Source organism: Oncorhynchus keta, unplaced genomic scaffold (genome assembly GCF_023373465.1).
Source record: "Oncorhynchus keta strain PuntledgeMale-10-30-2019 unplaced genomic scaffold, Oket_V2 Un_contig_26003_pilon_pilon, whole genome shotgun sequence".
NCBI classification, from domain to species: Eukaryota; Metazoa; Chordata; class Actinopteri; order Salmoniformes; family Salmonidae; genus Oncorhynchus; species Oncorhynchus keta.
The window spans coordinates 90,776-116,646 of NW_026284730.1; the positions used below are offsets into that span (position 1 = coordinate 90,776).

Genomic DNA, 25,871 nt, shown 5'->3' on the forward strand with positions numbered 1-25,871 from the left:
ACTAGTAGTGTCGAAAGGTGGGTGAGATTGTTGGCTTCTACAGGAGTAGTAAATTTCCATTGAAGGCTTTGACAAGGCTGTATATCTAATATGCAAAAAGGCCCTTCCCTTGTAGTTCGGAATTCAGTTCATTCATGAGGGCCAGGATGCCCACGGTGAAGGCAAAATCAGACGACCATTTATCTTCCAGTTGAGGAAAATCCACATATTTTCCTTTCATTAGCAAAAACTCAGCAATCTCCAACTTCAGGTCACACACCCTTTTAAGCACCTTCCCCAAACTCAGCCATCTCATGTTTGTATGGTAGGGGAAATCTGCATGACCTGACTGTCTCTTCCCGGCAGTGAGACAAACTGCCTGTGGTTTAAAGATTTTGCTCTTATGAAGTTTACAACGTTAGTGACTGTCCACAACATGGCTCATTTTCAGAAAACATTTACAGAACACCTGATGAATAATGCGTTTGAAGGTAGGTCTTGAAATACATCCATAGGTACAATTGACTCAAATGATGTCAATTAGCCTATCAGAAGCTTCTAATGCCTTGACTTCATTTTCTGGAATTTTCCAAGCGGTTTAAATCACAGACAACTTAGTGTATGCAAACTTCTGGCCCACTGGAATTGTGATACAGTGAGTTGTTATAAGTGGAATAATCTGTCTGTAAACAATTGTTGGAAAAATTACTTGTGTCATGCAGAAAGTAGATGTCCTTATCGACTTGCCAAAACTATAGTTTGTTAACAAGAAATTTGTGGAGTGGTTGAAAAACGAGTTTAATGACTCCTACGTAAGTGTATGTAAACTTCCGACTTCAACTGTATGTATATTAAATGAGATATTTCTGTATTTCATTTTCAATACCTTTGCAAAACTGTCAAAAAATATTGTTTCACTTTGTCATTATGGGCCATTGTGTGTAGATGGGTGAGCTTTTTACATTTTTTTTAATACATTTTGAATTCAGACTGGAACACAACAAAATGTGGAATAAATCAAGTGCCTACTTTCTGAAGGGACTGTAGTCCACACCAGGTCAATTGTTTTCCCGTGGATGACCATTCATATATTCTTGCCATCCCCACAATATATAAATAATACATTATTTTTCATCCCCAACAATAACATAAACTTGGTTACAATTTAATAGAGACCACATGGAACCCTCACATAAAAATGACACTCAGTGTAGTCTAGAGCTCAGAACATGCTTCCGTTGGATGGGTTTTTCTCTCCATAATTATTGAAGTTCCCACAAATACCAGAGCCAACCTCTATTAGGCCTATCTGAAACTCCTCCTTGATGGGACTGAAGACCATTACCAACAGAACAGAGACGATATAGCAACTTAATTTATTTCCTATTACCATCTCACCTCCATTATTTAAGTCCACCAAAGCTTTAGAGGCATCTTTGGAAAAATAACTATCTTGGCCCAGGAGGCAACAGTTTGATGTTCTTGTAGAGGAGGAAAATCCGGTAACATTGCCACTTCCCCTGAGTTGAGAGGTCAGGCTTAACTGCCAGCCTAGCAGACACTTTTTCTATGGTATCTGTCTATCACATCACCCTTTATGAATTTGTTATAACATCTTCAACAAACATTGTTCTAGAAATGTCCCTCAAGCTACACTGTTCTTTTTCTGAGGGTGCATTTACTGGTACAGGTCTGTTCAATTACCAATGAGCTTTTGTATTAGGCCTGTCTCTTATAGCAAGCAACACACATACACATTGTTTGTGTAATGAAAACAAAGACATGTAATGAATGCATGTAGTGTAGAAAAATGCATTGCCAAAAGGCACTGTGATGAATTCCAAGAGGACCTGAAAAATTCTAAGTATGACTGGCATGCAATCCCCACCAGGTCAAGTGTTTTTGCATAGATGACAATGATTATATTGTTGCCATCCCCACAATATAGAAGAAATCCATTATTGTCATTGTTGACAGCTCGCCATTTATTCTGCATTATGTTTGTCATTCTGCAAGGTGCTTGCTTCTCTATGCATTTACGATAGTGCCACAAATAATACATGTGTGTTCTATATTCTGCATCTAGTCAAGAGTGAAAGACATCTGATTGAAGGCCAGAAATCACCAGTCATTTCAAATTCAATCAAATGTATTTTATAAAGCACTTACTTCAGCAGTTGTCACATAGTGCTATACAATTCAAGGGTTCTATGAGGACTCTATGACATTGTAACCACATTTATGTTATTGTTGGGGATAAAACACCAGATTATGCAGTCTTTGAGTTTTGTTGACTTAATACATTGGGAATCCATGAAAATACAAAATATTCAGATACTTGGAAGCCAAAGACACAATGTTGATCGGCATGCTTGCTCTCATCATCACAGGGCTGAATGACAATATTAATCAAGATATGTGTGCTATCCTGGTTAGTGGAACACACTGTATTGTATGTAAGATGGGGCATAGAAATATAACAATATTGGCCATTGTTCTGTTGTAACGCATCACACGGTGCGTGGGTATAGCATGGTTCCAGAGGACATTCCGTGGCCTTTGCACATTGGGACTTCAGTGCATTCTATATCAGTCAACAGTTGTTTATGTGTTCACTCGTCATTGAGGTTCGTAAATTTAGTATTTTCCATTACTGGGGGCTGGGAGGATTATGGTCTTAAATTGCTTAGAACTGTCATGAAATCCCTTCAGTAGTTCTGATACACGATGCTTCCGCTCCTGAACAACAGAGAGAGAGAGAGACAGATACTGCATGCCGAGCCCCGCCTAAGCTGCAGTGAATCCAGCCATCTATTGGTTTCAGAGCTACATTATACTGTATGCTGTTTTTTGAGAGGTCTTTTTTTTCCAGTTCCATAGTCCAGTGCTTCAGCCATTGGTATGCATAAAGCATCCTTTGGATCAGGCTTGTGCTACTGCTGTGATTTACTGTCCCAAGCCCTGCCCACTTCCCTCAGCCTGCTTCTCAACATCCTGCCTCCCAGCTCCAGCTCCAACTACAGCGCTGGGCTGTGGTGGATACTGAACAGCCATGCAGGACCCAGCACCTTTGGCCGCCCTGTGACCTCGGATACAGGACCTGGGACCTTTCATAGGACACCTGAACATGGCCTTTTTCAGCTGTTTGTACTCATTGTTTGGAAGAGCAAAAGTAAGAACAATTTTTTTAACGTAAACAAACTTTTAAAAACTTTTAAATATTTTGGTATATTGTTTGAAATGTGTACCGGTAAAGATAAGAATGAATGTGATAAAGATAATCCTTTTTTAAATGTAGATTTAAGTATTTATCATACTCCAACTGTGTTTTGGTCATGTATGGCTCAGTTGGTAGCTTGCACGCCAAGATTGTGGGTTCAATTCCTAGGACCATCCATACGTAAAAATGCATGCCCGCAAGCCTGTAAGTTCCTTTGGATAAAAGCGTCTGTTAAATGACACATATTAATACTATATATTTTGTATTTAATGGGTTCCTCTGCTTTTTAAGAAGTCATTCTAACTCCTTGTAATAAGAAACACCTCACTTATTTTTTTATAAACTACATATGTATATAGTTGCAGTTATATACTATTGTTCGGAAAGAAACGTTAAAATAGGAGAGTTCTCATAACTTGCTACAGTTTCATAGTAGTGGTCTGTTCAGCATGTGACTCCCAAAGTAACGGACATTCCAGGCAGTTGGGAGTGGGTGTAGGAATGGAGTGAAGGCTGGCTTGTTTTCAGTGAGCATGCTCTCAAGGAGGTGTTATCCCAGAGTTACCGCAGCAACGGGATTCAAATGTAGCCTTTCTCAAGCGTCCACTTGGAGCCAATAGTGCTCCTTTTAGAAAGTTCTGACATCATTGAAAATGTAAGATCATAATATACGGCTGGAACTACACAGAATAGTTGATTCTTTGTTGAATATATGTCACAGTCTACTACATTTCTCAAGTCTTACTTAATTTATCTAATTTTACTTCAAGAATGTTGTGCCTATGACTCATATATAACAAAGTTGTAACTTAAATAATGTTTTCTAACAATGTATTGACAACACATTTCAAATACATATCATATGTTAGAAAATAAATAAAGAGTTAGTGCACTTGATGCTGCAAAACATTCCATGTATGGACATGACATGCTCTACTTTCCTTCTTTCAGGTGATGTCCTCATCATGGGGCTACAAGAGAGCAGGTAAGGATAAGAGACTGACTATCATTCAGAGAAAATTGATTTAAGAGCAAAGCGTTGAGAGCAAAATATGTGCATCTCTTTTGTTATTGTTGGTTAATCAAATTGTCTACTCTATCTAGAAGTGTATAACCATCAGCTGGTCTTCTCAAAGAAAAACATAGCCTGGTATTAAGTAAATTGCAAGTAGTAGCCAAAGACTACTTGACTGACAGAGAACGCTGTTTTCAAGTCACCGCACCTCCATCTTGGCACTCCTCCCACTATTGTAAAAAATAGTTTGGATGCTATAGAAATGCATTTACAATTGTCTACATTTGTTTTTGCCATAAGTATTATATTACAGACAGCTTAATGCATACATTCAAATTATATTTGTAAGCTAAACAAAAAAACTAAAATATTATGTACAGTACTAGTCAAAAGTTTGGACACACCAACTCATTCAAGGGTTTTTCTGTAGAATACTGTAGAATAATAGTGAAGACATAAAAACTATCAAAACAAATATTATATATTTGAGATTCTTCAAAGTAGCCACCGTTTGCCTTGATGACAGCTTTGCTAACTCTTGACATTCTCCAGCTTCACCTGGAATGCTTTTATAAGTTTCCACATATGCTGAGCACTTGTTGGCTGCTTTTCCTTCACTCTGCAGTCCAACTCATCCCAAACCATCTCAATTGGGTTGAGGTTGGGTGATTGTGGAGGCCAGGTCATCTGAGGCAGCACTCCTTCTTGGTCAAATAGTCCTTACACAGCCTGGAGGTGTGTTGAGTTATTGTCCAGTTTAAAAACAAATGATAGTCCCACTAAGCGCAAACTAGATGGGATGAGGTAGATCATCCGTTCACCTACTCTGCATCTCACAAAGACAGGGTAGTTGGAACCCAAAATCTCAAGTTTGGATTCATCAGACCAAAGGACAGATTTCAACCTGGTCTAATGTCTCTTCTTATTATTGGTGTCCTTTAGTAGTGGTTTCTTCGCTGCAATTCGACCATGAAGACCTGATTCACGCAGTCTTCTCTGAACAGTTGATGTTGAGATGTGTCTGTTACTTGTGAAGCATTTATTTGGGCTGCAATCTGAGGTGCAGTTAACTCTAATGAACTTATCCTCTGCAGCAGAGGTAACTCTGGGTCTTCCGTTACTGTGGTGGTGTAACGGCTTTCTTCCTGGGAAGGAGAGGAGGACCAAAATGCAGCGTGGTTATTTATAAACATCTTTAATGAAAGATGAAAACGTGAACACTATACAAAATAAGAAAACGTGGAAAAACCGAAACAGTCCTAACTGGTGCAAAACACAGAGACAGGAACAACCACCCACAAAATACCCAAAGAATATGGCTGCCTAAATATGGTTCCCAATCAGTGACAACGATAATAACCTGCCTCTGATTGAGAACCACTCTAGGCAACCATAGACTTACCTAGACCACTACACTGAACACAACCCCATAAATCTAATAAACCCAGAGACAAGACGAGACACATAAATCACCCATGTCACACCCTGGCCTAACCAACATAATAAAGAAAACACAGAATACTAAGACCAGGGCGTGACAGTAACCCCCCCTCCCCAAAGGTGCGGACTCCCGGCCGCACACCTAAACCCATAGGCTCTGGCGCGGGACGTGGACTCCACTCCAACACAGTCTTAGTCCGCTTACTTAGCATCCCTTGAGTGGCGACCCTCGCCGCCGACCTTGGCCTAGTAACCTTAACAAAGGGCCCCACTGGACTGAGGGGCAGCTCCGGACTGAGGGACAGCTCGGGACTGAGGTAGCTCGGGACTGAGGGGTAGCTCAAGACTGAGGGGTAGCTCAAGACTGAGGGGTAGCTCAAGACTGAGGGGTAGCTGAAGACTGAGAGGTAGCTCAGGACTGAGAGGTAGCCCATGACTAAAAGATAGCTCAGGCAGGTTGACGGCTCTGGCAGATCCTGGCTGAATGGCGGCTCTGTGGGATCCTGGCTGAATGGCGGCTCTGGCGTATCCTGGCTGAATGGCGGCTCTGGCGGATCCTGGCTGAATGGCGGCTCTGGCGGATCCTGGCAGAATGGTGGGTCCTGGCAGACTGACGGATCTGGCAGATCCTGGCAGACTGGCGGCTTTGGCGGATCCTGGCAGACTGGCGGCTTTGGTGGATCCTGGCTGACTGGCGGCTTTGGCGGATCCTGGCTGACAGACGGGAGACTCCGGCGGCTCATGACAGACGCGAGACTCCGGCGGCTCATGACAGACGGGAGACTCCGGCGGCTCATGACAGACGGGAGACTCTGGTGGCTCATGACAGATGGGAGACTCTGGCGGCTCATGACAGACGGGAGACTCTGGCGGCTCATGACAGACGGGAGACTCTAGCAGCTCTGGACAGACGGGAGACTCTAGCATTTCTGGACAGACAGGCAGCTCAGGTAGCGCTAGGCAGATGGGCAGCTCAGGCAGTGCCGGACAGGCGAGGCGCACTGTAGGCCTGGTGCGTGGTGCTGGCACTGGTGGTACTGGGCCGAGGACACGCAATGCCGGGCGAGTGCAGGGAGCTGCCACCGGAGGGCTGATACGTGGAGGTGGTACTGGATAGACCGGACCGTGCAGGTGCACTGGAGCTCTTGAGCACCGAGCCTGCCCAACCTTACCTGGTTGAATGCTCCCGGTCGCCCTGCCAATGCGGCAAGGTGGAATATCCCGCACTGGGCTGTGCAGGCGAACTGGGGACACCATGCGCAAGGCTGGTGCCATGTACGCCGGCCCAAGGAGACGCACTGGAGACCAGATGCGTAGAGCCGGCTTCATGGCACTGGCTCGATGCCCACTCTAGCCCGGCCGATACGAGGAGCTGGTATGTACCGCACCGGGCTATGCACCCGCACTGGGGAGACCGTGCGCTCCACAGCATAACACGGTGCCTGCCCGGTCTCTCTCGCCCTCCGGTAAACACAGGAAGTTGGCGCAGATCTCCTACCTGGCTTCGCCATACTCCCTGTGTGCCACCCCCAATACATTTTTGGGGCTGACTCTCGGGCTTCCATCCACGCCGCCATGCTGCCTCCTCATACCAGCGCCTCTCCACCTTCACTGCCTCCAGCTCTTCTTTGGGGCGGCGATATTCTCCTGGCTGTGCCCAGGGTCCTTTAGCGTCCAATTCGTCCTCCCATGTCCATTCCTCTTTGCGCTGCTCCTGCTGCACCTTGGGGCGGCTACACTCCCCTGGCTTAGCCCAGGGTCCTCTCCCGTCGAGGATTTCCTCCCATGTCCAAAAGTCCTGTGTCTTTGGCCGCTGTTGCTGCTGCCCGTTACCACACCGCTTGGTCCTGTTGTGGTGGGTGGTTCTGTAATGGCTTTCTTCTTGGGAAGGAGAGGAGGACCAAAATGCAGCGTGGTTATTTATAAACATCTTTAATGAAAGATGAAAACGTGAACACTATACAAAATAAGAAAACGTGGAAAAACTGAAACAGTCCTAACTGGTGCAAAACACAGAGACAGGAACAACCACCCACAAAATACCCAAAGAATATGGCTGCCTAAATATGCTTCCCAATCAGAGACAATGATAAACACCTGCCTCTGATTGAGAACCACTCTAGGCAACCATAGACTTACCTAGACCACTACACTGAACACAACCCCATAAATCTAATAAACCCCTAGACAAGACGAGACACGTAAATCACCCATGTCACACCCTGGCCTAACCAACATAATAAAGAAAACACAGAATACTAAGACCAGGGCGTGACAGGTGGTCCTCATGAGAGCCAGTTTCATCATAGCGTTAATGGTTTTTGCGATTGCACTTGAAAAACGTTCAAGTTCTTGAAATTTCATGACTTAAAGTAATGATGGACTGTCATTTCTCTTTGCTTATTTGAGCTGTTCTTGCTACAATATGGATTTGATCTTTAACCAAATATTGTGTATACCCCACTACCTTGTCACAACACAACTGGTTGGCTCAAACTCATTAAGAAGGAAAGAAATTCCACAATTTAACATTTAAACAAGGCACACCTGTTAATTGAAATGCATTCCAGGTGACTACCTCATGAAGCTGGTTGATAGAATGTCAAGAGTGTGCAAAGCTGTCATCAAGGCAAAGGGTCGCGACTTTGAAGCATCTAAAATATGACATACATTTTGACTTGTTTAACACTTTTTTGGTTACTACATGATTCCAGATGTGTTATTTTATAGTTTTGATGTCTTCACTATTATTCTACAATGTATAAAATTGTAAAAATAAAGAAAAACCCTTGAATGAGTAGGTGTGTCCAAACTTTTGACTGGTACATTTTATTATTTTATTTACACCTTTTTCTCCCCAATTTCGTGGTATCCAATTGTTTAGTGGCTACTATCTTGTCTCCTCGCTACAACTCCCATACGGGCTCAAGGAGATACGAAGGTTGAAAGTCATGCGTCCTCCGATACACAACCCAACCAAGCCGCACCTTGGTTAGCGCGCACTGCGCCTGGCCAGCCACAGGAGTCGCTGGTGCGCGATGAGACAAGGATTTCCCTACCGGCCAATTGTGGGTCGCCCCACGGACCTCCCGGTCACGGCCGGTTACGACAGAGCCTGGGCGTGAACCCAGAGTCTCTGGTGGCGCAGCTGGCGCTGCAGTACATTTGACCGGAAAGTATTCAGACCCCTTGACTTTTTCCTCATTTTGTTACATTACAGCTTTATTCTAAAACGGATTAAATAAATAAAAAGTACAAAGTGAAAACAGGTTTTTAGAAATGTTTGCAAATGTTTTATAAATAAAAACAGAAATACCTTATTTACATACGTTTTCAGACCCTTTGCTATGAGATTCGAAATTGAACTCAGGTGCATCCTGTTTCCATTAATCATCCTTGAGATGTTTCTACAACTTGATTGGAGTCCACCTGTGGTAAATTCCTCATATTCTAAAGTTGATTAAATAGCTTTTTTCCCCTCATCAATCCACACACAATACCATATAATGACAAAGCAAAAACGGGTTTTTAGAAATATTTGGAAATGTATAACAAATATAAAACTGAAATATCACATTTACATAGGTATTCAGACTCAGTACTTTGTTGAAGCACCGTTGGCAGCGATTACAGCCTTGAGTCTTGTTGGGTATGATGCTACAAGCTTGGCACACCTGTATTTGCGCAGTTTCTCCCAGTCCTCTCTGTAGAGCCTCTCAAGCTATGTCAGTTTGGATGGGGAGCATCAATTCACAGCTATTTTCAGGTCTCTCCAGAGATGTCCGATTAGGTTCAAGTCCGGGCTCTGGCTCGGCCACTCAAGTACATTCAGAGACTTGTCCCGAAGCCACTCCTGCGTTGCCTTGGCTGTGTGCTTAGGGTCGTAGTCCTGTTGGAAGGTGAACCTTCACCCCAGTCTGAGGTCCTGAGTGCTCTGGAGCAGGTTTTCATCAATTATCTCTCTGTTCTTTGCTCCATTCATCTTTGCTTCCATCCTGACTAGTCTCCCCATCCCTGCCGCTGAAAATCATCCCCACAGCATGATGCTGCCTCCACCGTAAGAATGGTGCCAGGTTTCTACCAGATGTGACAGTTGGTATTCAGGCCAAAGAGTTTAATCTTGGTTTCACCAGACTAGGAATCTTGTTTCTCATGGTTTGAGAGTCCTTTAGGTGCCTTTTGGCAAACTCCAAACTCCGTCTGGCCACTCTACCATAAAGGCTTGATTGATGTAGTGCTGCAGAGATGGTTGTCCTTCTGGAATGTTCTCCCATCTCCTCAGATGAACTCTGGTGCTCTGTCAGAGTGACCATTGTGTTCTTGTTCACCTCCCTGACCAAGGCCTTTCTCCCCCGATTGCTCATTTTGAGTGTGTATGATATAGGTGGTTCCAAACTTCTTCCATGTAAGAATCATGGAGCCCACTATGTTGTTGGGGACCTTCAATGCTGCACATATTTTTTAGTACCCTACCCCAGATCTGTGCCTCGACACAATCATGTCTCGGAGCTCTATGGACAATTCCTTCGATCTCATGGCTTGGTTTTCACTCTGACATGCACTGTCAACTGTGGGACCTTATATAGACAGGTGTGTGCTTTTCCAAATCATGTCCAATCAATTGAATTTACCACAGGTGGACTCCAATCAAGTTGTAGAAACATCTCAAGGATGATTAATGGAAACAGCATGCACCAGAGTTCAATTTCGATTCTCATAGCAAAGGGTCTGAGTACTTATGTAAACAAGGTATTTCTGTTTTTCATTTTTAATGAAAATTCATTTTTAATCTGCAAAAATGTCTAAAACCCTGTTTTTGCTTTGTCATTATGGGGTATTGTGTGTAGATTGATGAGGACATTTTTTTCTTTAATCGATTTTAGAATAAGACTGTAAGGGAAGGGGTCTGAATACTTCTCAAATGCACTGGACAATTTATTGAATTCCAGACATTGGTTATATTAGCTTCTGACTGAACATCACTTGTTGTTCGTCTTCAAAGTAGAAGTCTACACTGCTATTTTAAATCCGCTATGCATCAGGATTTGAAGGACAATTATAGCCATGAACTTAATATCCCACACCACACCAGAGAGTTCTGTAGTAGTCTATGCATTGTGTGCCATTCCTTTCTTGGAAGGTGCACATTTACATTTTAGAGTGAGCTTTATTGCAGCGGGAAAGTCTGAGAGATGAATTCAGTATATCTTCATTGAATACAGGACATAACTACAAATTACTTCATAGTCTGCATCTGGAAAAGGCTCTAGGTCATGAAGTTTCAAAAGTCAAAAGAATGTTACAACGGACAAGGGTTGCTGCTGAGAATGGATAGTGAAACTTGTAATGGTTTTAAATCAAAGTCTCCAACTTTTCAAACTCAAGACTGCACGCATAAAACGAGGGCTTTAATTGCAAAGGAATTTAGACCACCAACATGTTGCAGGTAAATTGTAAAAGTAGGCTATGCCTAAGTCTGTAATTGCTTAATCTATTAAATAGGCAACCACCGCAAAACATCAATTATGACATTTTTTACTGCCAGGCTGTATTCACAGCTACACTTTCCACTCAATTAATGGCTGCAAATCCTGATCAACCTATTCATTTTAGTTTAGTTACTGGGAAAGGATTGCACATCAATTTAAGCTATGGCATTGTCTCCTACAACAGAGTGCTGTTGAAGACAGAGCTAAAGGCTATATTAAAATAAGTTTAGGTAGGCTATGGATGCATCCAGATTATCATGTAATAGCTTTAGCTCTGTCTAAAGAAGGCTCACCTTTGATCGACAGCCTCCAAATAGGAAGCTACCCAGGGCACCCAGTCATAATGCAGCATTCACAACACAACTGTCTCTCATGAGCTTGCTGTGTTGTCATGTATGTATTTGCTAATAAACAGAAAGACATGCTTCTCATACTGTGAAATGCAACAAGATCAGCAGTCCCTTTTGTTTCACATTTTTTCATTACATTTGTCATTTCCTCTCATCTTTTTCCTTTGAGCCCATTTGAAATCAGTTCCATAGAAGAGATACGATAGGCTTAATAAAGCAACAGCTGCTCTCCAATCACAGGCTCAGGTTTAAAGGCCATGGTTTCCCTAGAGACAGCCCAGTGCCATTAATAACATGGTGAAGGTCTGAGGGTGGTGCTTTTTCGACTATAAAATATTTTAGAGACTTAAAAAAAGCATAGATCTAGATGAGATTAGAATTGTCTCCTTTAAATAATACTTCAATGACCATAAAATAGCATTACTACTTTAGGGAAAAAGCTATATGGGTGGATTATGTCCTAGTCTCATGCATAGGACTTGATGTCAGAATGTAAATGTACTGCAAAGCAGGCCTACCTAGCTGTAATTGCAAGGGCTCTGTTCAGTGAACATTATAATTTAAACCTCTTATTTATGGTAATGCTCTTTCTCTGAAAGTTGCACAGGTGATTGCAATCATGTGGAAATGTTGTTGATCATTGTCTCTATTCTATATCCCTCTTGTGAAAGTGTTTCTCCTCTATAATATCACAGACAAAGCATGTTCCACCCTACCAGGCATTGCACAAATTGTCCTATATTATAGTAAGAGGTGGCATGATTCAGGAGTTAGGGCAGGTGATACACTCAGTAAAAAGGAAAAATCCAGTTGAGATGAAAGAAGAATGAAAGGGTATATCTGACATATTATATATAATTTCTTCAGGTGATGAAAAGTTGTGTGGCATTGAGCCCAGCCATGTGTTGGGCACCAGTGCTTGACTTTGACAGAAATAGGAGAAGGTACTTATTTTGGATGCCGGTACTGTTTATTATTTAGGTGCAGGAGTTCCACAATACTTTTGAGCGGATATTCTATAAGAGGTGCAGGAACTCAAGCAGTAGAAGATTTGACGTGCTGGTACTCAGCTCCGGTGAGCTCTTACGCAAGTTAAGCACTAGGTGGGCACACAACATCACGTGGACTACCCACTCTGAGGAATGACAATGGTGTGAGGTATTGGGCACATGTCATCCTGGTAGAGGAAGAGATATAAACAGTGTATGGTCTGTTCTTTTTGATTGATTTATGATTGATTTGTAGTTACTCATTCTATTCCAAAATAGAAATTTGAGGAGCATGTGCAGGTTCATGACCCATGTGAGAAATGTGAGTGTTTGTTCATATTGAATGTTTGTAGTGCTGGAATATTACAGTAGGGTATATACCATTTTTTTTAGAACAATTTTTGATAGTAAGGTTTAATTACACAAAGAAAAAGATCAGAGAAGCAGACCGGTGTTTAGGAAGATTGTGGCATTATGACATGTTCTAGTCTACCAGCCTCCTCTAACAACTCATTTCCTGAGAGGTCAGCTCTTCTGTACCACACCTTTTCCTTTTGCTGTCTGTGTTACATATTCACTGTAGTTTCCCAGAAGGCCATATCTCCCTCTGAACCCATCTGCCGGTATGCAAGGAAATGTCTGTCATGGATTAGTCATAGAAATGGAAAATGAAAAGAGAGAAAGTTCCAAACTGCTTCTGACCTTTAATCTGATCATGAATATCAGGCCCCAATGGCCTTTCCTCGGGTAGATTTAGCTTATCTGGAAATTGTTATGACGAGTATGCCATCATATAGTGTGCTATTGCAAAGCTTTATGTGGAAGGTTGAAGGTTAAACTTGTGTTGCTCTACAATACGATAACAGCTAGGTCCGCTGGCCTTGAGCTTGACCTCTCAAATGGCAAAGATACTGTACAGACAGGGACAAATCAAGTAGAAGGAAAAGGATGTGAAGAAGACTACAGACAGTATTTCAGTATGTCATTTAACCACACAAACACCACACAAACACCCCCAAGAGTGATGTCAAGTATTTGTATTTGTATTTATTATGGATCCCCATTAGCTGCTGCCAAAGCAGCAGATACTCTTTCTGGGGTCCAGCAAAATTAAGGCAGTTTATACAATTGTAAAACATTACAATACATTCACAGATTTCACAACACACTGTGTGCCCTCAGGCCCCGACTCCACCACTACCACATATCTACAGTACTAAATCCATGTGTATGTATAGTGCTTGTGTTAACGTGTGTGTGTGTGTGTGTGTGTGTGTGTGTGTGTGTGTGTGTGTGTGTGTGTGTGTGTGTGTGTGTGTGTGTGTGTGTGTGTGTGTGTGTGTGTGTGTGTGCCTGTGCTGATGTTTGTGTTGCTTTACAGTCCCCGCTGTTCCATAAGGTGTTTTTTATTCTGTTTTTTTCAATCAAATTTTACTGCTTAGGTCAGTTACTTGATGTGTAATTGAGTTCCCTGTAGTCATGGCTCTGTGTAGTACTGTGTGTCTCCCATAGTCTGTTCTGGACTCTGGACTGTGAAGAGACCTCTTGTGGCATGTCTTGTGGGGTATGCATGGGTGTCCGAGTTGTGTACCAGTAGTTTAGACAGACAGCTTGGTGCATTCAACATGTCAATACCTCTCATAAATAAAAGTAGTGATGGAAGTCAATCTCTCCTCCAATTTCAGCCAGGAGTGATTGACATATTAATATTAGCTCTCTGTGTACACTACCGTTCAAAAGTTTGCTGTCACTTAGAAATGTCCTTGTTTTTCAAAGAAAAACACATTTCTGTCCATTAAAATAACATCAAATTGATCAGAGATACAGTGCAGACAATGTTAATGTTGTAAATGACTATTGTAGCTGGAAACGGCAGATTTTTTATGGAATATCTATATAGGTGTACAGAGGCCCATTATCAGCAACCATCACTCCTGTGTTCCAATGGCATGTTGTGTTAAATAATCCAAGTTCATCACTTTAAAAGGCTAATTGATCAATAGAAAACCCTTTTGCAATTATGTTAACACAGCTGAAAACTGTTGTTCTAATTAAAGAAGCAATACAACTCGCCTTCTTTAGACTTGTTGAGTATCTGGAGCATCAGCATTTGTGGGTTCGATTACAGGCTCAAAATGACCAGAAACAAAGCACTTTCTTCTGAAACTCGTCAGTCTATTCTTGTTTTGAGAAATTAAGGTTATTCCATGCGAGAAATTGCCAAGAAACTAAATATCTCATACAATGGTGTGTACTACTCCCTTCACAGAACAGCGCAAAGTGGCTCTAACCAGAACAGTGGGAGGCCCTGGTAGTGGGAGGCCCCGGTGCACAACTGAGCAAGAGGACAAGTACATTAGAGTGTTTAGTTTAAGAAACAAATGCTTCACAAGTCCTCAACTGGCAGCTTCATTAAATAGTACCTGCAAAACACCAGTCTCAACATCAACAGCGAAGAGGCAACTCCGGGAGTTGACCATCTTAATCTTTTATTTTTATTGTCCCATTCTGAGATATGACTTTTTCTTTGGAACTCTTGTAAAAGGGTTTCCTAATGATCAATTAGTCTTTTAAAATGATAAACTTGGATGTATTACAATATTTAATTGAGGTTCAGGGTTTAGTGACAATGATTTTAATATTAGAAACATTTAGGGCTAACATTCCTTGTCACCCACTCTGAAACTAATTGCAGCTCTTTGTTGAGTATTGCAGTAATTTTAGTCGCTGTAGTAGCTGACGTGTATAGTGTTGAGTCATCCGCATACATAGACACTCTGGCTTTACTCAAAGTCAGTGGCATGTCGTTAGTAAAAATTGAAAAAAGCAAGGGGCCTAAACAGCTACCCTGGGGAATTCCTGACTCTAACTGGATTGTATTTGAGAGGCTTCCATTAAAGAACACCCCCTGTAACTCTTTATCCACATTATAGCAATGGTTGTAAAGCCATAACACATACATTTTTCCAGCAGCAGACTATGATCGATAATGTCAAAAGCTGCACTGAAGTCTAACAAGACAGCCCCCACAATAATTGTATCATCATCCTTTCTCTCAGCCAATCATCAGTCATTTGTGTGAGTGCTATGCTTGTTGAGTGTCCTTCCCTATAAGCACGCCGAAATTCTGTTGTCAGTTTGTTTACTGTGAAATAGCATTGTATCTGGTCAAACACACATTTTTTCAGAAGTTTACTAAGGGTTGGTAACAGGCTGATTGGTCGGCTATTTGAGCCAGTAACGTGATGATACAAGTGCTGAAAGCACAATTTTGTCTTGAACAATAGTATGTGTATTTGGTCTTGGTTTTTGTGATTTCCAGATGTTTTCCCAGTCGTACATGACAGGGATGTACAGTGCCTTCAGAAAGTATCCACACCTCTTGAATTGTTCCACATTTTGTTGTGTTATAGCTTGAATTTAAAATTGATAGGGTATTGGCCTACACACAATACCCCATAATGTCAAAGTGGAATTATGTTTTTTGGCATTTTACAAATTAATAAGAAATGAAAAACTGAAATGTCTTGAGTCAACAAGTATTCAAACACCATTGTTATGGCAAGCCTAAATATGTTCAGCAGTAAAAATGTACTTAACAGATCACATAGTAAGTTGCATGGACTCTGTGTGCAATAATAGTGTTTAACATGATTTTTGAATGACTACTTAATCTCTGTACACCACACATACTAATGTCTGTGATGGGAGAAAACTGAGGATGGATGAACAACATTGAAGTTACTCCACAATAATAACCTAATTGACAGAGTGAAAAGAACGAAGCCTGTACAGAATACAAATATTCCAAAACTTACATCCTGTTTGCCACAGGGCACTAAAGTAATACTCCTGAGTGGCTCCCGAGTGGTGCAGCAGTCTAAGGCACTGCATCTTAGTGCTTGAGGCGTCACTACAGACACCCTGGTTTGAATTCAGGCTGTATCACAACCGGCCGTGATTGGGAGTCTCATAGGGTGGCGCACAATTGGCCCAGCATCGTCTGGGTTTGGCCGGTGTAGGCCGTCATTGTAAATAAGAATTTGTTCTTAAACTGAATTGCCTAGTTAAATAAAGGTGACTTTTTTTTTAAATACTGCAAAAGATTGTGGGGCAAACCCAATACAACACATTACTGAGTACCACACTCCATATTTTCAAGCATAGGTGTGGCTGCATCATGTTATGGGTATGCTTATAATCATTGAGGACTGGGGAGTATTTGAGGGGGGAAAATACAGAGTGGATCTAAGCACATGCTTTCCACCAGACACTGGGAGATAAATTCACCTTTCAGCAAGACAATAACCCAAATCACAAGGCCAAATCTACACTGGAGTTGCTTACCAAGAATACAGTGAATGTTCCTCAGTGGCCGAGTTACAGTTTTGACTTAAATATACTATGGCACGCCCTAAAAATTTTCAACAACCAACAACCAATTTGATAGAGCTTGAAGAATTTTGAAATTAAAAAAATAAAATAATGGGCAAATGTTGCACAATCCAGGTGTAGAAAGTTCTTACAGAGACTTACAGCTGTAATCACTGCCAAAGATGCTTCTACAAAGTATTGACTCAGGGGTGTGAATAGTTATGTAAATGAGATATTTCTGTGTTTCATTTTCAATAAATGAGCAAAAATGTCTAAACTTGTTTTCACTTCATCATTATGGGGTATTGTGTGTAGATTGGTGAGAAAATAATATTTAATCCATTTTGAATTCAAGCTGTAACACAACAAAATGTAGAATAAGTCAAGGGGTAGGAATGTTTTCTGAAGGCACTGTATATTGTTTCCTCTCCTCAGATCTGGCTTGTTGGCTTGTTTCAACAAGTCTGCTGTGTGAACAGAGATAGGCACCGACCGTTCTACCCCTTGGTTTGATAACATTTGTGACAGCTTCAGAGATATGTTTAAATAGTTGAAATAAATAACTATTTCAGAGGTGTCATAGATTTTAGAAGTTAAACAAGAAAGTTATTTACTGAAGCTCTGAAAGGACAGACAGGGAAACAGTTGTAGGCCTAAATTTAGGGTAGTTAAGTAAAAGGAATAAAACATATTATAATTGTGCAATCAGTTATAGTTTGAAAGGAAGACATGTAATCATCTTTCTGTATTAAAGTTGTGGTTTTTAAGGCTGTGTTAGAGTTTGCGAAAGCCTGTAATTCACCCCCTCACTAGCTCAAATGGTATGGCCTTCCTGGAGGGGGGTGGGGTGTCTGAGGTGGGACAGTTGTTCAAGAGGAACCAGATGGTTTTCAGCATGAATGGGGTCATGAAGGGCAGGTTCTGTTAGGCTGGTACAGTTGTTCGCAAATAGAAAAGTAGTGATAACTGGAATCCCTGGCTTCAGTTCCCTTGCTTGGTTTCTTTTGCCTGCTTGAAACTGTTCTTCTTGGATTTGTGTAACTAACTCTCAATCATTTATGGAATCTGTAAAGTTTTGACCACCAGGCTACTGTTGAGTGTTTTGGGCTTCAATGCCCTTTTTATTTGTTAATGAGTGGTCGGACTAAGTTTCAGCAACTGCTCGGAAAAAATGGTGAGTATGAGACTTATCCTTTCTGAAAATATGATCTTATTTTTAGTTAGTTTATTTACATGTCAGTATATTATGGAGAACCATGGAGAGAAAAAGAGAGGGACAATTTAGGGCATATTATTGATTTCTTCTTATTAAAAAAAGTTCAGAAAGATCTATTAAGATTTGACTGATTTAAGAATTAAAAACATAGAATGAAAGGTATGATTTAGAAAGCATTATGATGTGCTTTGAAAAACATCACATTCTGTCTTCTAAAGAAATTGTCTTTTTAGGGTCATTATACAGCTGTATCTACTTCTAAATACATTCTGATTCATGTTTAAAGCCCTTTGTAGTGAACAATTAAGCAGATTTGAACATTATGCTAATTACATATTATAATGTTATATGCCTAACCATAATGTTAAGGCCATCTACTGTGTCGAGAGAAGGAGACCTTTGAACTCCTGATGTCACCACACATGCTCAATCCTGCTGGAATTTTAATATAATGGAAATGTACAGTAAGACTTGTTGATCGTGTGGGCTTTGGACCCTTGGTGATCAATGGCTTGCATTGTGGTAGCTTAGCCGTCCATTGAAAAGTTGGGTATGAAACAATGGCAGCCTTACATCTCCTGCGAACAATACCAATTATTCAGTTTTGAAAGAGAAATGGGAATTCAGGGATTTGTGGTCACTGAGAGAATATCCCCTCTCTATCTTTGCACCACTATGTTTTTCTTGTGTTTATGGTACTGACAATAACATTTGCATTAATTCAGTGAATAATAAAAGTTGTTTGAAATCGAAATATATTTTTTTTAAGGTATAAAATGGTATCAAATATAAATGGTATGAAAAAAGGCACACGCATTTCATTCTTCTATTTGTAGATGTTTAGGTAATACATTGAAGAATGTGGACCTCGTACCACAGCAAGGCTTTCTAGGCCAATCACAATGTTGCCTAATTTATTTTCTGGTTTTAATAGTCCTCCGAAATTCCCCTGAGAAGTACAGCAGTCAGAGAAGAACATGATCATTAGATAGCACATAAACGATTGGTTATATAGTAATTGATGCCCTCAGCAGCACAGAGAACACACTATATTATAAAATATGCAGAGCCCCTTAGGACACTGTGGTATAAACGTCTCCCTTTGTGTCAACACTCCCTCCCAGTGCTGGGGATTTCCTGTCAGCCATTAGCCTCCCATCCACCCTACCCCAGTCTGCCCCGCATGGCTCTCTCTCTCTTCTCTGTGGTGTCAAACCATCTTCTCCTCAGATGAGGGGTTTAAACAGAAGCAACACCTCCACCACCAGAGGCAGACACCTCTACTGATCAATACTCTCTCCTCCAACCCAACCCAGAGATAGGCACAGACCGTTCTGCCCCTTTGCTCACCTCACACCCAGACAGGGAAACAACAGCTCGCTCTGTGGTTAACCTTCACTTCACTCTTGATAAAAAGGCAGCACTCTGCTCCCTCATAGAGAACCAGGTCTTCCCGTCTAACCTTCAAGTCAACTTGACAGGCAGGCAGTTGAAAGATAGGCAGGCAGCCCTTCTGCTCACCTCTCACCCCCAGAATGATAGTCCTCCCTTCTGTTCACCCCCAACCTCTGAAGAGACAGCCACATTTACATTCAGACACAACAGTCATCAAATCTAAAGAACGTGACTGGTCAAAACTCACAGTCTAATCAAGCATAGCAACAAGTCTCATAAAAATGCTTTGCTTCACCTTCTGTCCAACTTTCAAAGTGCTGATGAATGAAAAGACTGTTGTTGAAGTGTCTGTAATATGATTTACACGAATGCAGCAAATCCCCTTATTTGTTTGTAAACATCTGCTAGGAATTTAAGGAATTCAATCATCACTTGTAGAAATTCAGTATGGCATCCATATTATATACTTAATTAAGCTTGTTGATGGCGGCAGTGAAGTGCAGAAGTCAGAGGAGAACATGATCGGTGTTCCCTTGTAAGGAGCTCTGAATGACGACTTGTTAATTCTCCCCAAGTCTCAGCTGTTCAGGTATCTGATGGTGTCAATGTTCAGTGGGCGGCTTCAAGTCTCAGCATGAGGGAAGGGCTAGACTCCAATTGGCAGGCGGCTCAAATGAAAACCGTAGAGAAGGAAAACCAGATGGTAGCGCTGGTCAGGATGCTGCACTTTCCTCAAGGCAAATCTGTTTGAAGTTTCAACAGCTTTCCAGCTGCTTCTCTGACTGATTACAGGGAAGGGACAGTCGATCTTTAGAGATGAGAGGAAGGATATGGAATATTATACTATTTTTGCAGTGAAGGAGCTTTCTGACATACAGTACCAATGGGAGATTCCTCTAAACGTCAGTCACTGTAGTAGTTTCTTTGTTTTTCTTCTTGGGTGTCTTAGGTTTTGACTTTCCTGTTGGAAATGAATCATGTTGCTTACTGACCTCAAAGCAGAGAGGATTCTGCTGGTTTGGCTTAAATACGTAATAGAAACCCATGAACTAAGAAGGCATGAGGCTAACCAAGTCTCAATGGTAGAAGTGTATGTCATGTAGCTATTTTAGTTTCAGTGGGTGGCTTGTACTGTTTGAGTATGTATTCAATGAGTAATCCCAATGAGTCTGCATATAGGCTACAACTGGCCTTTTCCTGGAGCCAGTTTGCTGTAGGGTAGGGCAGTTAGGGAGGAGATATCTGCATGGGAAGGAAGCATGGCTTCCCTGGGGACCCGCACAGCTCACTCTACAGGTCTTTCAGCTTGGAACTCATGAATTAACGAGAGGTTGCTTACAATTATACTCATCATTTCAATAATGATATAGGCCACACAGATTTAGTTCATGTTCCTTTGATATCAATTGTGATGTTCTGAATAACTGAGTAGACTGGTAATTTGGCAATTGTTCAGATACTGCTCTATACCTTCTGAAAATTGGTGTTGCGAAGACCTATTTCACAAATTCTCTTTTACTGCTGGAGTTTCAGGCTTTCCCTGGTGGATAGCACAGTGCTTGAGAACACAGGCCTCAGTTATGATATCCAGTCGGAGCTCTGGGTGTATGGGAGTTAAGGAATGTCATAAGGAGGTGGAGTCTCCCGGAGAGGAAAAGAGAGGGACAATTTAGACATGAGTCAAACATACAGTAGTCTATAGTACAGTAAACTGATGCAAGAGGTCTTTGTGTGAAAGGCTGACTGGTTATTGTATGTCCATTCATTACCTTTTAGATAAACTATCAATTGTCTCTCCATTAAAAATCCAATGTTGTAGGCTATGAGTTAAATATTTACTAAGCAGGATCTTAACCATTTTCAGAATTTTCAAAGCATGGGTTGAATTTCATGATGGTCTTCATTAGTAACCTTCCGAGGATATGCTCTTCACATATTAGAATTTTGTGTTCAGACCTCATAAATATGTTCTATTTACCTCGTATGTTGCCGGGTGGTTATCTGAACCAACCATATTGCTAAAAGACCACATTGACAATCTACCAGAGGCAGTAATGTCAGTGCATCCACATATCCCACCCAGATGAGGTCTTACAGACGTGTTTAGTTTCTATGAATTTTTGCCAGTGTCATGCCAATGTCATGCACCAGTAGTGACAGTATTGTTAAAGTGTGGAAAGTTGTAAAGCCAAATAAAGTGATAAACCAACTTGATAGATAAGCCTCTGCTTTGCCTCTGTGCATTGGGGTCTTTCATTTGGCCATCATCATTGCCTTCTATCAGGCTCTCCGAATCTGGTTGGAGGAATATGTATAGTGAAACTATTGCGGAACCTTTGGCTTTATGTAACAAGTTAAATCATAGCAACCACCTACATTTTCATTTAGAAGACTTTACTTAGGTTGTAACTGTAGTACAATACATGTGTCTGTGTATCTTTATGCGTTTTATTTTTTCCTTTTCAGAACTGGAGGCTAAAGAAGCTTGTAATTGGCTGCGGGCTGCTGGATTTCCGCAATATGCCCAGCTCTACGAAGGTAATCAATAGATGTCCCTGTGGTTTATGGACTCTAGACTCTATAATGGTCAACCAAGTTAATATGACTACTATGATCCAGAGAGACTCATTGTGTTTGGTTAGCTCCTACAGTACAGACAGGTTTGCATCCATGAACTTCTAGCTCATCAATGAATGCACAGTCCTCTAGTAAAATGAAACAAATCACATTTGCTGCTATATACACAATGTAATCATCTCCCATCACCAATTACTGTACTGTGTTAGAGGATGTTAGAGCCAAATTTGGGCACCAAAATATACCTGATTGTAGGCTACATGTCACTTATGATGTAGAAAATGTCAATGAGCAGTGTTATTTGCCTCCACTCAACAGTCTTCTCATCAAGCTATCCCCATGCCTAGCAAACATGATCATTTAACATGCTGCTTTCATCAGGTTGAAAGCTAATTTACAGTGGGTTGCAAAAGTATTCACCCCCCTTAGCATTTTTCCTATTTTGTTGCATTACAACCTGGAATTAAAATGGATTTTATTTGTATAATTTGATTTACACAACATGCCTACCACTTTGAAGATGCTAAATATTTTTTATTGTGAAACAAACAACAAATAAGAAAACTTAAGCGTACATAACTATTCACCCCCCCAAAGTCAATACCTTATAGAGCCACCTTTTGGAACAATTACAGCTGCAAGTCTCTTGGGGTATGTATCTATACGCTTGGCACATTAAGCCACTGGGATTTTTGCCCATTCTTCAAGGCAAAACTGCTCCAGCTCCTTCAAGTTGGATGGGTTCCGCTGGTGTACAGTAATCTTTAAGTCATACCACAGATTCTCAATTGGATTGAGGTCTGGGCTTTGACTAGGCCATTCCAAGACATTTAAATGTTTCCCCTTAAACCACTCAAAGGTGTTGCTTTAGCAGTATACTTAGGGTCATTTTCCTGCTGGAAGGTGAACCTCCGTCCCAGTCTCAAATCTCTGGATGACTGAAACAGGTTTCCCTCATGAATTTCCCTGTATTTAGCGTCATCCTTCAATTCTGACCAGTTTCCCAGTCCCTGCCAATGAAAAACATCCCCACAGAATGATGCTGCCACCGCCATGCTTCACTGTGGGGATGGTACTCTCGGGGTGATGAAAGGTGTTGGGTTTGCTCCAGACATAGCATTTTCCTTGATGGCCAAAAAGCTCAATTATAGTCTCATCTGACCAGAGTACCTTCTTCCATATGTTTGGGGAGTCTCCTACATGCCTTTTGGCGAACACCAACATGTTTGCTTATTTTTTTCTTTAAGTAATGTTTTTTTCTGGACACTCTTCCGTAAAGCCCAGCTCTGTGGAGTGTATGGCTTAAAGTGGTCCTGCAGCTCCTTCAGGGTTATCTTTGGTCTCTTTGTTGCCTCTCTGATTAATGCCCTCTTTGCCTGGTCTGTGAGATTTGGTGGGCGGCCTTCTCATGGTAGGTTTGTTGTGGTGCCACAATCTTTTGATTTCTTTTATAATGGATTTAATGGTGCTCTGTGGGATGTTCAAAGTTTCTGATATTTTTTTATAACCCAACCCTGATCCGTACTTCTCCACAACTTTGTCCCTGACCTGTTTGGAGAGCTCCTTGGTCTTCATGGTGCCGCTTGCTTGGTGGTGTTGCAGACTCTGGGGCCTTTCAGAACGGGTGTATATATACTGAGATCATGTGACAGATCATGTGACACTTAGATTTTACACAGGTGGACTTTATTTAACTAATTATATGACTTCTGAAGGTAATTCGTTGCACCAGACCTTATTTAGGGGCTTCATAGTAAAGGGGGTGAATACATATGCACCCACCACTTTTCTGTTTCTATTTTTTTTTAGAATTGCTTTGAAACAAGTTGTTTTTTTCATTTCACTTTACCAATTTGGACTATTTTGTGTATATCCATTACATGAAATCCAATTAGAAATGCAATAAAATAGGAAAAACTCCAAGGCGGATGAATACTTTTGCAAGGCACTTTAATTGCAATACCCAATTATTATTGAACGAATCGCATTCTCTCAAGTTGTTGGTTGTGCAATGCATATTCTATGGAGAATGAACTCCACAGGTAAATCATAGATCAAAGTCTGACAAATTTGAATTGCCCAAAGTTCAATGCTGATAATTCACATGAATTAGACATGAAGGAAATGCACCACTGCCAGTCAGAATAAGCTGTAGTGAAAGACAAGAGTGAAAGCATTATGACTAAACTTTGTTTCTGCTTGCAGTTGGTTGGTGGTACTGTATATGTTAACAAATAATCTCCTTATTCTCAGCCTTAATATAAACAATCTTAATTGTTTATCAACTTTGTTCTAAATGCCAGGAGGTTGTACTCATCAGATGTAAGGAAAGCACCCTCTCCTAACAGTGTAGCCTCTGCAAAAGGGAAGTAGAGAGAAACAAAAGCTGGAAATGAGAAGCCTCTGGAATGTTGTGTGACGAACAGTTTTCTTTCTCTAATATCCCTACGCACACAAAAATAGCCCCTCGTAAAGCCACAGAATTTTTAACCACTTTTTACAGTTTTAATCAAACTGTTGTAAAAAATCCAGGAGATTTGGAGATTAGTCCATAGCATTCAGTCATTGATCAGTAATGTAAAGGCTTGTCAAACAATACAATTTTGCTGATTTAATCGCGAATACATAATACTGTATAAATTGCAAGGACTGCAGGCAGCATGTCTCAAAATAAATGTCTGCACATGCCCGTTTGGCATGAATTCTATATCATAGACATTTACATTTTAGTCATTTAGCAGACACTCTTATCCAGAGCGACTTACAGTCGTGAGTGCATACATTTTGTTACTTTCTTCGTACTGGTCCCGCATGGAAATCGAACCCAGGACCCTGCCATTGCAAGCACCATGCTCTACCAACTGAGCTTGGTCGTGTTTTCCTAGAACCTGACCAAATCACCCAACAGTATAACCTACCCGCAAAACGTACATTCATACATTTTAAGTGGCCATATGCTGTTAATCTGGTGTCTTTGGTGCCGAGAGAGTAAAGTTCCCGTAAATAAAAAGTCTAAACACATCTATTAACATATTCACCTCTCTTGATCTGCAGCGGGACAGTTTCCTTTAGACATCTCCTCTGTGAAAAAAGACCATGGGTTTCTGGACCAGGATTCACTTAAGTCACTATGCAGGTAAGACATTCACATTTCCATTACCTTTCACGTCTGCATCCAAGTCTCATACTATGAGGTATGCTATGCATTGTTGGTAATGATTTTGCAATTCTTAAAAATTAAGTTGAATTAAAATGATTTGTATTTGTTTTCTGGGAAGTATAGGAATCTCACTATAATGATGTGCATGTTATCGTTGCTATTATAAATACAATAGTTTATTTTAAACTTTTTGTTAAGAATATTTACAATAAATATTCATACCCGTATACATATTTTGAGGTGTGACTGAAGAGGGTTTTCACTGCTGGTCATTAACTCAAACATCAGTTGCACAAATCATTAAAAACAATTAACTCTGTTGAACAGCGTTCTGGTTGGTGGCAAACTATAACTTGAGTCGATACTTTGTGTGTGTGTGTGTGTGTGTGTGTGTGTGTGTGTGTGTGTGTGTGTGTGTGTGTGTGTGTGTGTGTGTGTGTGTGTGTGTGTGTGTGTGTGTGTGTGTGTGTGTGTGTGTGTGTGTGTGTGTGTGTGTGTGTGTGTGTGTGTTTCTGCGTGTGTATTTGTATGTGTAAGAGCTGTAGAGACATGGTGACTGAATTTCGAATCAAATCCCGATAAATCACCTGAGCTCCCAGAGTCACCATGCTGCCAGGTTGTCCTCAGAGGAGTAGCTATGAATCTATGCTCTCAGAATACAAATATA

General features: G+C 41.1%; 1 protein-coding gene across 2 annotated transcripts in view; it reads left to right on the forward strand.

The window, feature by feature from the left end:
- The first annotated feature begins 2,983 nt into the window (after positions 1–2,983).
- stard8 (StAR-related lipid transfer (START) domain containing 8) overlaps positions 2,984–25,871 on the forward strand; it is a 46,083-nt gene continuing 23,195 nt past the window's right edge. Inside the window, exons 1-4 of one of the 2 annotated variants that reach the window (XM_035782611.2) lie at positions 2,984–3,151; positions 4,151–4,184; positions 21,934–22,005; positions 25,099–25,180. In XM_035782611.2, coding sequence (XP_035638504.1) covers positions 3,107–3,151; positions 4,151–4,184; positions 21,934–22,005; positions 25,099–25,180 — 233 coding nt within the window. In that variant the 5' untranslated portion in view covers positions 2,984–3,106. Of the gene's footprint in view, positions 3,152–4,150; positions 4,185–17,718; positions 18,031–21,933; positions 22,006–25,098; positions 25,181–25,871 lie in introns of those variants that run through there. The other variant, XM_035782612.2, reaches the window with a different exon arrangement.